Source organism: Electrona antarctica (genome assembly GCF_951216825.1).
Source record: "Electrona antarctica genome assembly, chromosome: 5".
Taxonomy (NCBI): domain Eukaryota; kingdom Metazoa; phylum Chordata; class Actinopteri; order Myctophiformes; family Myctophidae; genus Electrona; species Electrona antarctica.
The window spans coordinates 42,263,939-42,278,872 of NC_136810.1; the positions used below are offsets into that span (position 1 = coordinate 42,263,939).

Genomic DNA, 14,934 nt, shown 5'->3' on the forward strand with positions numbered 1-14,934 from the left:
ATGCCCCAAAACAGCCAAAATTGTGCGCGTGCAAAGTTTTGCACATGCATGTGCAGGGGGGCCCTTCAAGCTTCAGTGCCCAGGGGCCCCCAGAGGTGTTAATCCAGCCCTGGTACCGTGACTGGCATCATTAGAAAGCTCGTCTCAAGCAAGTTCAGTTCCTCGCTTTAGCTTGCATTATGAGCTTGTAGGTCTACTATTTTGCGGCGTGCAGCGGTGCTGTGCGACAACGTAACAAGCCATGTACACCTCTAGGTTGCCCTTGTTTGTCAGAACATCTCATGACCCCCCTGACCCACTCACTGATGGAGAACTATAGGGCATAGCTGTGGGCGTGGTTTTCTGACACCACTGAAAAATCGGCCATTCATTTTTCCCCATAGAGATTTACAAAAATATTTATATCAATTATTCTAAGCCTAGAATCAAGCTATCCAGGATCCTTTTGAATCATGACCATAAAAAAATATGAATGACTTTGATATTGTGAAAAAAATAGGATAGGAAAAGGATATTCATTAAATGTAGTATATTATATAATTAAATATTCTTTGTTTTTAGTTTTTTTCCAGAGAATAAAAGGTTTTATGGTAATGAATCAGTCACCAGGATCGTGGATGGATGGTTCTAGGCTTAGAATAATTTATATAAATATGTTTGTTAATCTCTATGGGGAAAAATGAATGGCAGATTTTTCAGTGGGTACAGCAAATCACGTCCACTGCTATGCCCTATATGAACTGTCTATGTGGTAAATGTCACACGACTGGTACTCCAAGATTGGTAAACCAAACACTACAAATACTTTCTCTTCCCGATCTGGTCCTCTGCGTCACCTTAAACTTTGTGAAAACTGCCTGCTTTAGGGAATATCTCCATGTGAATTTACTCCATCTTCTACTGTAAGTATTATCGATTCAAGGGTCCATTCGATCGGGAATAGCAGTCAGAGATCACTAGCAAACATTATCCCGAGAGCTCAGCATGCACATGATGCAAGAGTCCAAACTTGTCATTGAGAAACTTGAAACAATGACCATCGCTGTCTCCATTCATAGCAGTAGTCCAAATCGTCCAGCCAGTCAGGTGACGAGGCATTGTACGGCATTGTCACATGAAATCCTGCCACCAAAAGAGGACATCTCTGCTTTACTGAGGCTGTCGCTCTGTGCCGTTAACATCCAGGCCTCCTTCGTAGTCCAGCTGGCACAGAATCATGTTGTTCTTGAGGAAGAACTTGTCTCCCACACAAAATCTGCAGAGGTAAGAGAGAGAAATGTAAAATATGTAACATTTGTCGGAGCAAAACATTCCAACCCACTGTGAAAGAGCATGTATCTTCAACTTTGTAGTCATTAACCCATTCAAATCGGGAGAGCATCTACTGTATGTAATTTTAGATTATAGCTATATTATGTATAGCTTATGTTTTTCAAAAAACTCTTAGGATTTATAACTGTTGTTTAGAACAGTGCCTCTCAAAAATAGCAGATTTACAAGCGCACAGCTTGCTATTTATGAACATTTTTGAAAAATCTTTTTTGCACAAATCTTCGTTTCTCTGGGGGTCCCTGGCACAAATCATTTTCAGATGGGGGGGTCTGCGGCCGAATTCATATACTTTGGGGGGTTCTTCCTTGGCACGGAAACGTTTTAGAACTGGTTTAGAAGGCATTTGTAGAATCGGCCTCAGGTCTTAATGGCTTAAATGGACATTTCTCCTGGGGTGGAATGGTCAGCTACCATGCGTAGCTTGCGAGCTAGTTCAGGCAGAATAACTCGAGACGAGAGGTTAAACACATGCGCATTACTATGTGGGTGTATTCAGCATTCTGCAAGTCCCATACACCAAGTAACGTCATATGCTGACAATCAGCTGACAATTGGACGGGTTATTTAAGCTCACCCAAGTCTGTGTATGCGTTCCTGGTTTGTTGTTATGCACTGTTTGCTCCCACCGCCACCCCAGCACCACCGGTGGGCTCTGCTATTAGTTCTGCTCCCCATGGGGGGTTGTTATTGTCTCCACCAGGCCGAAGGCATGGGGAGAGAGTATGTTTTGCACTCCGTCCGTGTGTCCGTGTGTCCGTCCTTCCGTCTGTGAACAGCTAATCTCCGGCACCGTTAACCCGGTCGATGCCAAATTTTGCACACACACTCCCTGGATGCCAACGATGAACCTCTGCCCCAAAATTTCCAGAACGGCCCGTTATAGCGCCACCAGGAGGCCGCTTTGTGCAAAACAAGTTTTTGGACAGTACACCTACAGATTTGGTCCAAACATCACGCAAATTGGTACAGTCTCTCTAGAGCCATTCAACGAAACTGGTCTTTCAGATTTCTCAGACTCCATCCTGATTGGCTAAGATTGGCTTCCAAAGTTCGCAGGAGTGCTCAGTTTCAAACAAAATGCTGCAAATCATGAACACATCGTGTGATTTCCGTGAAATTGTGCACGCACATCCCCACTAGGCCGAGGAAGAAATGCCACATGAACATTTTCAACTCAGCCTCATGGTGGCGCTATAACTGGCCGAAAAGTGTTTTACCTCTAACTGCACGGATCTGTGGATAACTTTGTATGCCAACTCCCTAGAGGCCAAGGAAAAACCTTTGCCTGGAATTTTTCACATATGCTCTTTATAGCGCCACCAGGAGGCCGACATATGTAAAACACATTTTCTAATATTACTCCTTCAGATTTTATCCAAATTTCACGCAAATCGGTACACATGCTTTCCATAGTCATGTGATCAAGACGGGTTTGTTTGATTTCTCATAATCCACCCTCATTGGCTACAATTGGCTTCTAAACTTTTCAGGAGTAGCCCGCTTTGTACCCGTTTTGTACAAATCGCCACAACTACTCAACGCAGCGTCCAATTGTGGTGAAACTGTGCATGCATATTTCCACTAGGCTTTGGAAGAAATGCCACTTGACAGTTTTCAAATCAGCCTCATGGTGGCGCTACAACAGGCCAAGCCGCGTCTCACACACACACACACACACACACACACACACACACACACACACACACACACACACACACACACACACACACACACACACACACACACACACACACACACACACTAAACATTTTGCCAAACATCACACACACACTCCTATCCTCCTAGTGGAGACCTGTGACCAGAAGGGGCACTTTTTCTAGTCGTATATCTATCTCCCTGCTCTTAATGGTTAATGATGGTTGTCTAATGCCGAGCAGGGAGAAAAATGTAGCAGAGCCAGAGCCAAGATAAAATATTATATCCACACTTATATCACATTCTATAATAACATATTGGGTCATTCTATTCGTGAGTTATGTGGCTGAACTACAGTAGGAGAGTGTGAGTCACGACGAGTACATGGATTTGAATCTTACTCCCACCATGTCCTCCGCTCACTCTGTCTCTCGCTGTTTCTGGCTCTTCATTCTCTCCTAACTAATGCAAAAATGCAAGTAAATAATATTAAATTAAGTAAATGTTGTCCTGTAAGATTTAGCAACAAAAAAAAATACATGGACAATGGACATTATATTTTAACACATATGGACAAACCTGTAGCTTGACATGAACACAGAGAATACACACATTTATCAATATCAAGTGTAGCGATATCGAATGGAAAAGTAATGAACCCCCTCTTTTCCCTTTTTCTTCTTTTTGCTATTGCTAAATACAACACACAAGTATGAAAAGATCAAAAAGGGGTCCAAGGCACTCTGTTCCAGTCAAGTGAAAAAGCCTTTATTTTATGGCATGGCAAAGAGCATTAAAAATGGACCAAAGCGTTTCGGCTACAAGCCTTCGTCAGGGTCCCCAAGTGCTTAGTATTGATTCAATCGATTATTTGCATTGCAAAACGATTCAATACCGATTATTTTCATTGCAAAACGATACGATACAATACAAAGACAAACGATACGCTATATGTCTGGAGATATCAAATGTTATGTTTTGTAGATATCCTGCTCAATGTCAGTCAAACGAAACGGACAGACAGGATGGGACGGACCATAACCCTTGCCCAATAATTAGCAAATGCATGAATTGGTTTAGCCAGAAGGTGATCATATTTAAACTGTGTTTACCCTGGGATAGAATTTGCTAAGCTTGCTCTGCATGCGTTTACACAAAACCCTGTTTAACATTTATACAGTCACATAACACAGCTGGGACCCGCCCAATAAACCACAGTCTTCTACCATTGGCTACTGAGCAACGCAACTCGACTCCACCATGGGGCAGAGGGTTACATTGCATGTGCCTTGCTTAATTAGTTATGTATTCAGGGCCTTGAAGAACAGGTCTGTTTTGTTTTCTGTTTGCTGAAGGTCTACTTGGAATGTTACACACTGTTACTTTAACTCTCAGAGTTACAATTGAGGATTTATACTGTGTAGTGTTATTGTGTTGAAATGTGTTTTAATAGCTTTATCGGTTAGGGTGTGTAATATGGCTATATAACTCGCAATTACCAGGCATTACAGTTGTATAGTTTGTCATGTGCCATTTGAGAGCATACTGACCTGACGAAGATCCATTAGGATCGAAACGTTGTAGTTTTTTTTCTCAATAAAGGAATCCTTTACCAAAAGAATGGTGTGCGAGCCCTACCTCCTTCCATGTGCCATTTGACACATTATAATGATAGGTTAGGCAGCTTAAAATAATAATTTGAATGAGGCTGCAGGCTTTTTAAACCATCGTAATTCTGATTCTGTGGTATTTGCTGCACTTGCTTTCAACTCTCTCCCAGCCGCCCCCATATCGGCCCACTTTACCCCACTCTGACAGTCAGAGTGTAAACTACGGTACACTGGAGTCAGAGTCTAACTCCAGTGTACCGTAGTTTACACTCTGACAGTCAGAGTGTAAACTACGGTACACTGGAGTCAGAGTCTAACTCCAGTGTACCTCTGGAGTCAGAGTCTAACTCCAGTGTACCGTAGTTTACATGCCCCCGGACAGGCTCAATGAAAGGCAGTGCTCACACAGGGTTCATTTGCCTTCTATCCTGCGTTTCAATGTTGCTGTGGAAGTCACGTTCGACTAATGTATCAAAGAAGGACCTACACTACATACCAGCTTGCAATTTTTGACATTTTGACACCCTGTTTATCAAGACTTTCACAATGACCACTTTTTTGGTGTGTGTCATCGTTAACTCAATTATTTCTTGATCTTTTTCTTATTGGACACACAAGGCCAGAAAATAAATAGTGTAAGTTTTAAATTACATGAAACCATGCATCTAGTCGGTTATGTTGACGTTGGAGGTCAAAATCAGTGTTGTATTTATGGTTTTTTATTGTTCATACCAGCAGCAGTTGGTCACAACATACAATATCTCGCCTATATACAGGGAGAAAATAGAAATTAGGGGGTACAAACATTTTTTGTTTTTTCCCTAGAGGACGACCTCCCTGCCTCAGTACAGCTATACCTCATGACACAGTGAGCCACTTCACCGCTGGACACATGCCATGATGCTTAATTCCTTTAGCTGCGGCCATGCTGTCTGAATGCATAGTGATAGAAACACATGCCATGATGCTTCCTTCATGCGGCCATGCTGTGCCATGCTGCCTGAATGCATAGTGATTGAAAGCTGAATGCAGAATTTGTAGAGTGATAATTATAGTCTGCTGTCCACTAATGTTCTTGCACAGCCCTCTTTGTGTAGTGTCTTGGTACTGTAAATGTGTAATGTGTAGTGTTTGTAGTGTGTATAGTGTAGTGTGTTGTGTAGTGTTTTGGTACTGTAATGAGATGCCTGATTTATAATAATAATAATACAACTTTATTTGTATAGCACCTTTCATGACATGAAATGCAGCTCAAAGTGCTTTACAGAGCAATGAAAAGAGAAAAAAAGAAAAGAAAAGCAAGGCATAAACATCAAGGCTACATATTCCGCGCAGCGGTGTCTTGCAACGAAAATATCCGATCTACAGTACAAGGCAAGCACTGGTGTAAATGTAGATTTTTAACTTATTTGTAGTTTATTGAGTACTTTTCTGTCACCATATTTCCATTTTTCTGCCACCATATGATCACTGTCAGTAGGTATGCAAGTTCGCAACATTCCTTTGCATCAATGACAGCAAGACAAGTACTTGTTTAGTAATGAGGGGTTATTTTATAACTGTTGTGGAGAACAGAGGCTCTGTCCTGGCAGACAGATCAGTAAGCAGATTTAACCTGGCTCTGGAACGGTGCTAGAGAGAGAGAGACCACCAGCGCCGGTCGGGAAAAATAAATACATACATACTGTAAATACACCAGTCATTCCCTAATTAGTGCGGGGACATTCAGACCCAGATGACCCCCTCTCCAGCGCTGTTTAGGGTCCATACAAGTAACACACAGGCTTATTTTGGGGGGGGGGAACCAAGCAAGCCTGCTGGTGCAGGTGTAGTAGTGTATAGCTTCCAGATAACTCAACTGAATTTGATCCCTCAGCCCACCCCCCCGGCCTTTCCCCATTCTTACCTCTGGCGGCAGAGCTGACAAGCGAAGCAGTCTAAATGGTAGACGTTGTCTCTGGCTCTCATCACCATCTCAAAGGCTGGGATCAGTTTACTGCAGGCTGCACAGTTCCCTGTCACCCCAAAGAGCCTGCAGAGGACAGGAAGGAGAGCATTACTGCAGGCTGCACAGTTCCCTGTCACCCCAAAGAGCCTGCAGAGGACAGGAAGGAGAGCATTACTGCAGGCTGCACAGTTCCCTGTCACCCCAAAGAGCCTGCAGAGGACAGGAAGGAGAGCATTACTGCAGGCTGCACAGTTCCCTGTCACCCCAAAGAGCCTGCAGAGGACAGGAAGGAGAGCATTACTGCAGGCTGCACAGTTCCCTGTCACCCCAAAGAGCCTGCAGAGGACAGGAAGGAGAGCATTACTGCAGGCTGCACAGTTCCCTGTCACCCCAAAGAGCCTGCAGAGGACAGGAAGGAGAGCATTACTGCAGGCTGCACAGTTCCCTGTCACCCCAAAGAGCCTGCAGAGGACAGGAAGGAGAGCAAATTACTGCAGGCTGCACAGTTCCCTGTCGCGTGAATCTATTCTACGTCCGATCATAGACATGGTAACGCCCCGCCTGCCTCTGATTGGCCTACCGACACTGCCGGCCTTACCAGACCTTCCTCCGAGGTGGATAGCTGTTATGCTGGATAGTCTCATGCGAGGTTACTCTGTGGTGGAATAATACAAGTATGATATAATACAAGAAAATGACAGCTTGGCACGCGCAACAGTAACTTCTATTTTTGTTCACCTTTATCCTTTTTAGTATAATAGTATTAGAACACAGAACGTACGTGTTCAATCAATTATTCAATCAAAGCAAACGGCATAAACAATATTAGTTTGCCTCTTCTACAAAAATAAAAGTTACAAGTTACAAGGCTCCATTCTGGTGCATCATCTGTCAGAGGAGGAGGAGAGCAGAGCACAGGAAGGAGAGCATGGAAGACGACACAGTGAAAGTTAGATTAAAAAGAGAAAGAAGAAAGGAGGGATAGAGAAGGAAAGCAATAAGACAAGAGAGAAGACAAGTGGGGGGGGGGGACAGAAGAGAGGGGAAAGCAAAATTACAAGGAGATCAAAGCTTGTAAAGAAAGAAAAGAAACAGAAGGAAGTACAGAAAGAAAGAAAGAAAGAAAGAAAGAAAGAAAGATGGAAGAAGCATAGAGGGAGAGATGAAAGAATGAAAGGGATGAGTGAGGATCTGTATTAGTATGTGGATTTGAGTAATAATGAAGTGAAAACTAATGGAAATGTTACTCAAAACAGCAGGTCCTTGTTTCTGAGCGTTTTCAACTGTTTCTGTCTTTGTTCTACTCTACTTGAAGCACAGAAACTACCGTAATTCAAGTTTGGCACGTGGGACAAAATCAGCACTAGAGTTTAGTTTAGCCAATCATGGAAATCAATGTAGCATGCCTGTCATTGACAACCTGTGTGACAAAATCCAGATGGTCTTTACGGCAGTAAAGCCACTCATCTGGTGGGCCCAAGCAGATTAAAACAATCGCTGCAGAGAATTCGCTAATACTCTTTGGCTGCTGGTCTAATGAACATGAACCAGGGTGAGCAGTGTTTCTCTCCATCCACCTGGAGAGAAAAGGTCTTGGAAGAGCCATTAAAGAGGAAGTACATCCCCAGATGGAGGCAGTGATGTCTCGAACAAGACGGCTCGCTGAGAGAACTTCAGAAGACAAATGAAAATGTCATCGAACAAGTGGCCAGTGTGAGAACAAAAGCAAGGCTCTAATTAACAGAATGTTCTGATCTAACGAGGAGCCTTAGTCCTTCGGTAGGCACCTGGTGAGGGTCCGCCCCCCCCCTCCTTAACGAGGGTACGAAGCTTGATGCTAATTCTCTACTAATGGTCCAATTAAAATAAATCACATGGTTTTAATCCTGGTCTTCAAAGGGGTTTTGGCCTGTGCCGTTGCAATGATGAGGAAAACAGGAGGCAATCTAGCCAATTTAACTGTCAAAAGGGGTTTTGGTCTGTATAAGAGCGGCGCGGCTAATGAGAGACTTAGCCCCAACCAAATCCAGCTGGATCCTACACGAGACTAACACATGAGCTCAGCAATGTGGCGGAGATATCAGGAGTTCTCCCACAGACCTGACGCCAATCCGTCTTTACTCCTGGGAAGCACATAGAGCCTGACCGATATATCGCTTTGGACGATATTTCGGCCATTATTTGACTGCATCGGTCTTGGCAATTAATTATGCAGCCAAATGTGTCCCAGTTTTTAACCTTTAAAATGTTTACTTTGCAAAAATAGCAAATATTCAAGTGCACGTGCCATGACACACTGGCTTTTTTTTTTTTTTTAAATGGGCCTTAAGGCCCCAGCCTTATTCATCTGCGAAGAGAAAAGCCCCTTTAGTGGTTAAATAAAATAATGATTAGTTGTTTATGTACATTTTATATTAACTTTTTGGATTGTTCGTTTTATTATTAAAGCTGCTCTAATTGATATTTGTTTGGTTAAAACAATATGTTTATGCTTATGAAGTTAAATCTCTATATTGATAGTAATCAAATTATTGCTATAATTGCTAATAATTATACGTTATATGTTTCTTTTGTAACTGGGGTCTCACCATCTCTCCAACACAAAACAAATGGGTCAAAAATCAGGATCGGACCCACAAATGTGGCATCGATCAGGCTCTGGGAAACACTTGGGACTGTAACACTGACTGTATAATGAAAGATTCCATTATCATATCCCATTCAGTGGACTCCTTCAGCACATTATTAGCATGGCTGATCTCATTGCAGACTGACACGGTTCATGCAATGCTCAGGGGTCATCGCCATGTTGGCTTGTGGTGGACATTTTTGTCAATATCATTTTGTTTTGCCACAGACATACAAAATGAGTGGACAATAATAATACCAGAAACACATGAATAGATATCCCTGAATAACAGGTCTGTAACATGGAGTGTTCAAATGGAGCCTTAAACGGTTTGGTTCCATTTGAACAAGTTAAGGGGGTCTTTGCAAATAAAACATTTGAGAACCACTAGTTAGTAGTACTAGTAGGCTACCACTAGTAGTGGACTCCTAATTTGCCATAGTGTCATGATAAATAACTCCTAATGTGCCATAGTGTCATGATAAATAATTGCCAAACTTATTCTGGAGAAAACCTGGAGACTTGACATTCAGTAAGAACATTATAATGGTGTGTAAAAATCTAATATTTGCCACAGACAAGGCCAAGTGTTTGCCACGGACACATTTGTCCGTGTATACTATACGGACATGTTGGTGATCCCATGCCATGCTCCATCATTTGAGAAACACAACCCTTAACCACGTAATAAACCCTGTATACTTTGTTGTACAACGAATAGTAAAAATAGCCAATCTCCAAGCTCATGATACGTTGTTTGTGAACTTGTAGATCAGCTATCACTATTTTGGAAACACTTTTACAAAAGTGTGAAATTGGAATATTTTGGAAACATTAGTTGACAAAACTAGGGCTGTTAATGTAGTCTATCAATATGCACAGTTTTGAAAATTAAACCCATCTCAAGTAATAGATGGGTTACTAAGTGCCCTTAGTGGTGTGTGGGTCACATCATGCTATTCAGCCACCCTCAACCGCTCAATGCCGTGACATTAACCCCTGTCGGGGGCTGGTGCATTAAAACAGTGCTTCTCAAACATTTTCAAGTCAAGGACCCCCACAATTGACATGTTTGGCCAAGGACCCACATCTGAAAAGATGTTGATATTGTTAAAATCACAACTTTTCGAGATAAAAAAAAAGCTGTGTGATGAGTCGTGAGATTGTAGAATGTCTATTTTCAAATAGCCAAAGTATAAAATAGGATGTGTGGTTCAACTGACATTTATGCTATATTAACTAACTTTCCTAGGGTCCCTGGAACCCTGTCAAGGGCCCCTGGGGGTCCCTGGACCCCACTTTGAGGACCACTGCATTAAAGTACAATTCACTGTGACTATTGGTATAATTGCCAATCTTCAGTTCACTAGTCCTTTACTTGAAAAGCTCTAAAACGTATGTAGCAGTATAGTCCTTCCTGAAGACCAGAAGCTTATACCATCTTCCTTGGCCAAGGGGTGATTCCCCCCCTGGACTAGCCTCGGCCCCAGCCTTACTCATCTGTGAAAAGCCTGGTCACTCACAACCTAGGGCAGAGAGTGTATCGGCGGAAGCGTCGGCCTGAACATCCGTCAGATGTATTTCCCCTGGATGCGATATGTTTTCGACCAATCACAACACTTGTTTCATTCACATAGAATGTAAACTGATTTGTAAAGCGTCAACGTAATTTCCTTGAGCGGTATTCTTCCACCAAATTTCCGCAACTTCCGCCCCCAAAAAACGATACACTCTACAGCCTATAGGTCTTGCCCAGCGTGCCTTTGGGCTCAGCAGTAGTAGACGTTTGGTTTCCCATGAGGGTGACCCAGGTTTAAATCCAGGTGGTGGGAACATTGGGGACTCATCTGGATCGGGTTTCCTACTGGAGGGAGGTCAAAGGGGGGTGAGTGTGTAGCAGAGTAACCCTGCCATGGAGAACAGAAACCTAAACATCTCCCATCATGGCCACGCGGGATTCCCTTTTGGACGAGCAGTAAATCAGATCAGTGTTGGAAATCCAGGTGGTTGTATTTAAATATGTCATCTTTAAATATGAAATAAAAAAAGATTAGGCTGCAATATAACCGCAATTCGCTTTGGGACAATAAACACCTGGCAGTGAACTGCTGGGTAGAGATGTTTTTTATGATCAAAGATTAATTTAGATTTGGGACCCCCATGCAGGAAAATGTACCTGGATGGAAAAGAAAGTCTGGGGGTCCCCGGCCCAGGACCGGAGCTGGGGGTCCCCGGCCCAGGACCGGAGCTGGGGGTCCCCGGCCCAGGACCGGAGCTGGGGTCCCAGCCCAGGACCGGAGCTGGAGGTCCCCGGCCCAGGACCGGAGCTGGGGTCCCAGCCCAGGACCGGAGCTGGAGGTCCCCGGCCCAGGACCGGAGCTGGGGGCCCCCGGCCCAGGACCGGAGCTGGGGGTCTCTGGCCCAGGACCGGAGCTAGAGGTCCCCGGCCCAGGACCGGAGCTGACAACTACCAAAGCTATAGGCCTAGTTTACTTATTACTAGCCTACTTTACCCATTAAAACAGCATCTGTCCTTTTAGATATTAGCGTTGACTTTTCAAATAAAATAGTAGATGTACAAGCTCACAGCGGGTCACTTACTGCTGCGCTGCAAGCTTGTGCTATTTTTGCTGCTAACATGTTTGGAAAAATCACACCCGTGTGAAGTGAGGGGCGCTCTCTACTGATTTAAAATCTGCCTCATGAGGTCTTAAATGGGTTAAGATGTAATTGGTTGTGACCATGGCACTGAACAGCATACCAGAATATATAAGGATTAATTACTGTCAGACATTTCAATACTCAATACTCAACACATGCCTGTGGAAGCATGACCTCAGGGGACCTCGGGTCATCCTGACCTTACCTCAGGTAATCCCTGCGACAGAGAATGAGGTTGGCGCGGGTGTAGAGGGTGGAGCCCGGCGTCTGGCCCAGGCGACAGTCACAGCAGGCACATTTCAGACAGTCCTCGTGCCAGTACCTGTCCAGAGCCTGCAGCAGGAAGCGGTCCCGGATCCTCCCGTTGCACCCGGCGCAGCCTCTCGGCTTCTCCCTGGACTGGAGGGACACCAGAGAGACACCTAGACAGAGACATATGAGACAGACATGAGTAACACATGACAGACATGAGTAGAACGACAAACATAGACACCGAGAGACACCTGACAGCAAGACAGACATATGAGACAGACATGAGTAGAAAGACAAACATAGACACCGAGAGACACCTGACAGCAAGACAGAGACATATGAGACAGACATGAGTAACACATGACAGACATGAGTAGAAAGACAAACATAGACACCGAGAGTCACCTGACAGCAAGACAGAGACATATGAGACAGACACATGAGTAGAAAGACAAACACAGACACAGAAAAGACTCTTGCTGGCAGGTGTCTTTCTGTGCAGAAAGACCAGAAACGGATAGAGTAGCCCAGTGGTTCTCAAACTCTTTCATATCAAGGACCCCCAAATTGACATTTATTAGCCCGCGGACCCCCATTTGAAAAGATTTGCAAGGGACCCAAATAACTTCCATAAGAGAAGATTTTTATGGCTCTATAGCAGTGATTCTCAACCATTTTACCCTGCAGTTTGACAAAAAAATGATCTGCTAGCTAGCTAGAGTCCATTTGGTTCCATTTGTATACACTCTCAGAGTTACGGTGATTTGGTTCCTAACTATCATTTAGCTGGGGACCCCCTGGAACTCCCTCAAGGACCCCTGGGGGTCCCCAGACCCCACTTTAATTGAGAACCACTGGAGTAGCCTATCAGAAAAGAAGAATGCAGAGAAGGAGTCAGACAGACAGATACAGAATTATAGTTATAGACCAATTGCAATAAATGGCACAATGAAAGCAGCAGTATGACGAAAAGCTACAAATATTGTCAAAAATCTGCATTAAATCACTATAAGGTTGTTGTTAACCTATACACAATAACAGGCAGGCTATTAGTTCTAAGTAAAACTATAGAGGAAAATATATATTTGTAGCTGCTATGCCTAGCTATCTCTGAAGCAATTTTGCTTTGCAGGTGGCCCTCACTTAATGAAGTGATAGGTAAACCCAAAGTTACTTCTCAACAGAATCATTGAAGTGCAGGATTCAGGAATGATAATTAATTTGTACACTCACTGTCTTCCTTGTCCAAAACCATAGTTTTTATATATTAATTGACAGCAATTCCTGCTAGAAAATAAATCGCTTTCTCTGCAGTCAGTCAGTCAGGGATTTACGGTATCTTGACAGTTTTCAGTGGGCTATCAAACTTCAGCAAAGCGCGTTTATTAGGCCTATCATCTCGGATCAAATCGAGGAAAACGCCAAACGGTCATCATGGTCGATTGGTCGTGGACTCCAGTCCGGACGGAGTGAAGAAAGAAAAAAACGTGCGCGTAAAAACCTAATAAGGATGCCTGGATGCGAGTAGTGAAAGCACCGATTAGATCATAAGAATTGCGGCTGCTCCCTCCTCTCCATGTCAGCTCGCTTGGAAGAATGAATGTCCTCAAGAGAGAGAGAGACTCCAGCGTTATCTTGCAGTCGATGGCGGACCACTGGTGTTTAATCTTTCTTATAAGCTTTAAACACTTCAAACAATCTCAATCCTCTCTCGGTGCCTTTATTTCCCTCTCTCTCGCTCGACAACCCGGTCTCACTCTAGCTAGCCCATGTAAAAAAAACTCCCACAGTCAGTCCAATAGCTGCCCAATGCTAATTATATGAAGTCATTATGCTTAGATCTGATAGTCCCCCCCCCCCCCCCCCCCCCCCTCTTTAAATCAATTATTCAATACACAGTCGCACCACCACACCAGGAGTCAGGACAGGACAGCCCAGAGCCTGAGGTGGTTTACAATGAGCTTATATTCAAGTCCAAGGACACCAATTATCTCCAGGGCGCTCTATAGTTTTCTTTTTCAACCGAACAGATCAGATGCATTGCTATTGTGCGTGCCCCCGCCCCCCCTCTCGCCCTGTGTACGTGTGCGTGTGTGTGTGTGTGTGTGTGTGTGCGTGTGTGCGTGCGTGCGTGCGCGCGTGCGTGCGTGCGTACGCGCGTGTGTGTGCATGGGTGTGTGAGAAGAGGGACCCCCATCAAAAAGATCTAAGACCCAGGTGTGTGTGTGTGTGTGTGTGGGGGGGGGGGGGGGGCATAATAGTAGATGTTATATTCTTACATTAGATTATTATTATTATTATTATTTATTATTATATTCTTACATTAGATTTAGGATACCTGATATCTTGTCAAAGTATGTCATTTGTATTGTTCAACATGGGTATTTTCTTCTTTTTGAGGGGCCAATATATATCCAGCTTTTGGTATGTGTCCACAAACCTTGTCCTACACAAACATTAAACTCCCATTGACAATGAATGGAGAATTTTACGTCATAGTCTCTGAGCAAATAGAGACGTCATGATGATGTACGATGAGGAGAGGAGCGCCGTCTGGAGCAGAACGTTGCGAAATGCAAAGTCTGCTTCAGCTGACTTAGCGCGTTAGTGCTGTTCCGAGTTACGTCCCAATAGGGACAGAATCATAATCATCGATCCCCCCCTAGATTCAGTATACCTCCAAGACGCCAACACCGGCAATCAGAAGCCGCATTTCGCCTCCTACGAACACTAATAAAGGCTATACGTGTGACATCATCATCATCATCATACCTGGAAGGTATGCGGGAACACCTACTGACTACTGAGTGACAAAAAACTACTTTCTGGCCTTGACAGCCCATACA

At 43.9% G+C, this 14,934-nt stretch overlaps 1 protein-coding gene across 1 annotated transcript; it reads right to left on the reverse strand.

Moving 5' to 3' along the window:
- Positions 1-1,149: 1,149 nt before the first annotated feature.
- Positions 1,150-13,343, reverse strand: LOC306922865 (LIM domain only protein 3-like; the record flags this gene model as incomplete). The annotated part of the gene is made up of 4 exons (XM_079500743.1): positions 1,150-1,255; positions 6,505-6,630; positions 12,042-12,258; positions 13,322-13,343. The coding sequence occupies 4 exons, from the start codon at positions 13,341-13,343 to the stop codon at positions 1,150-1,152; spliced, it is 471 nt and encodes a 156-aa protein (XP_079356869.1).
- Between the last annotated feature and the right edge of the window lie 1,591 nt (positions 13,344-14,934).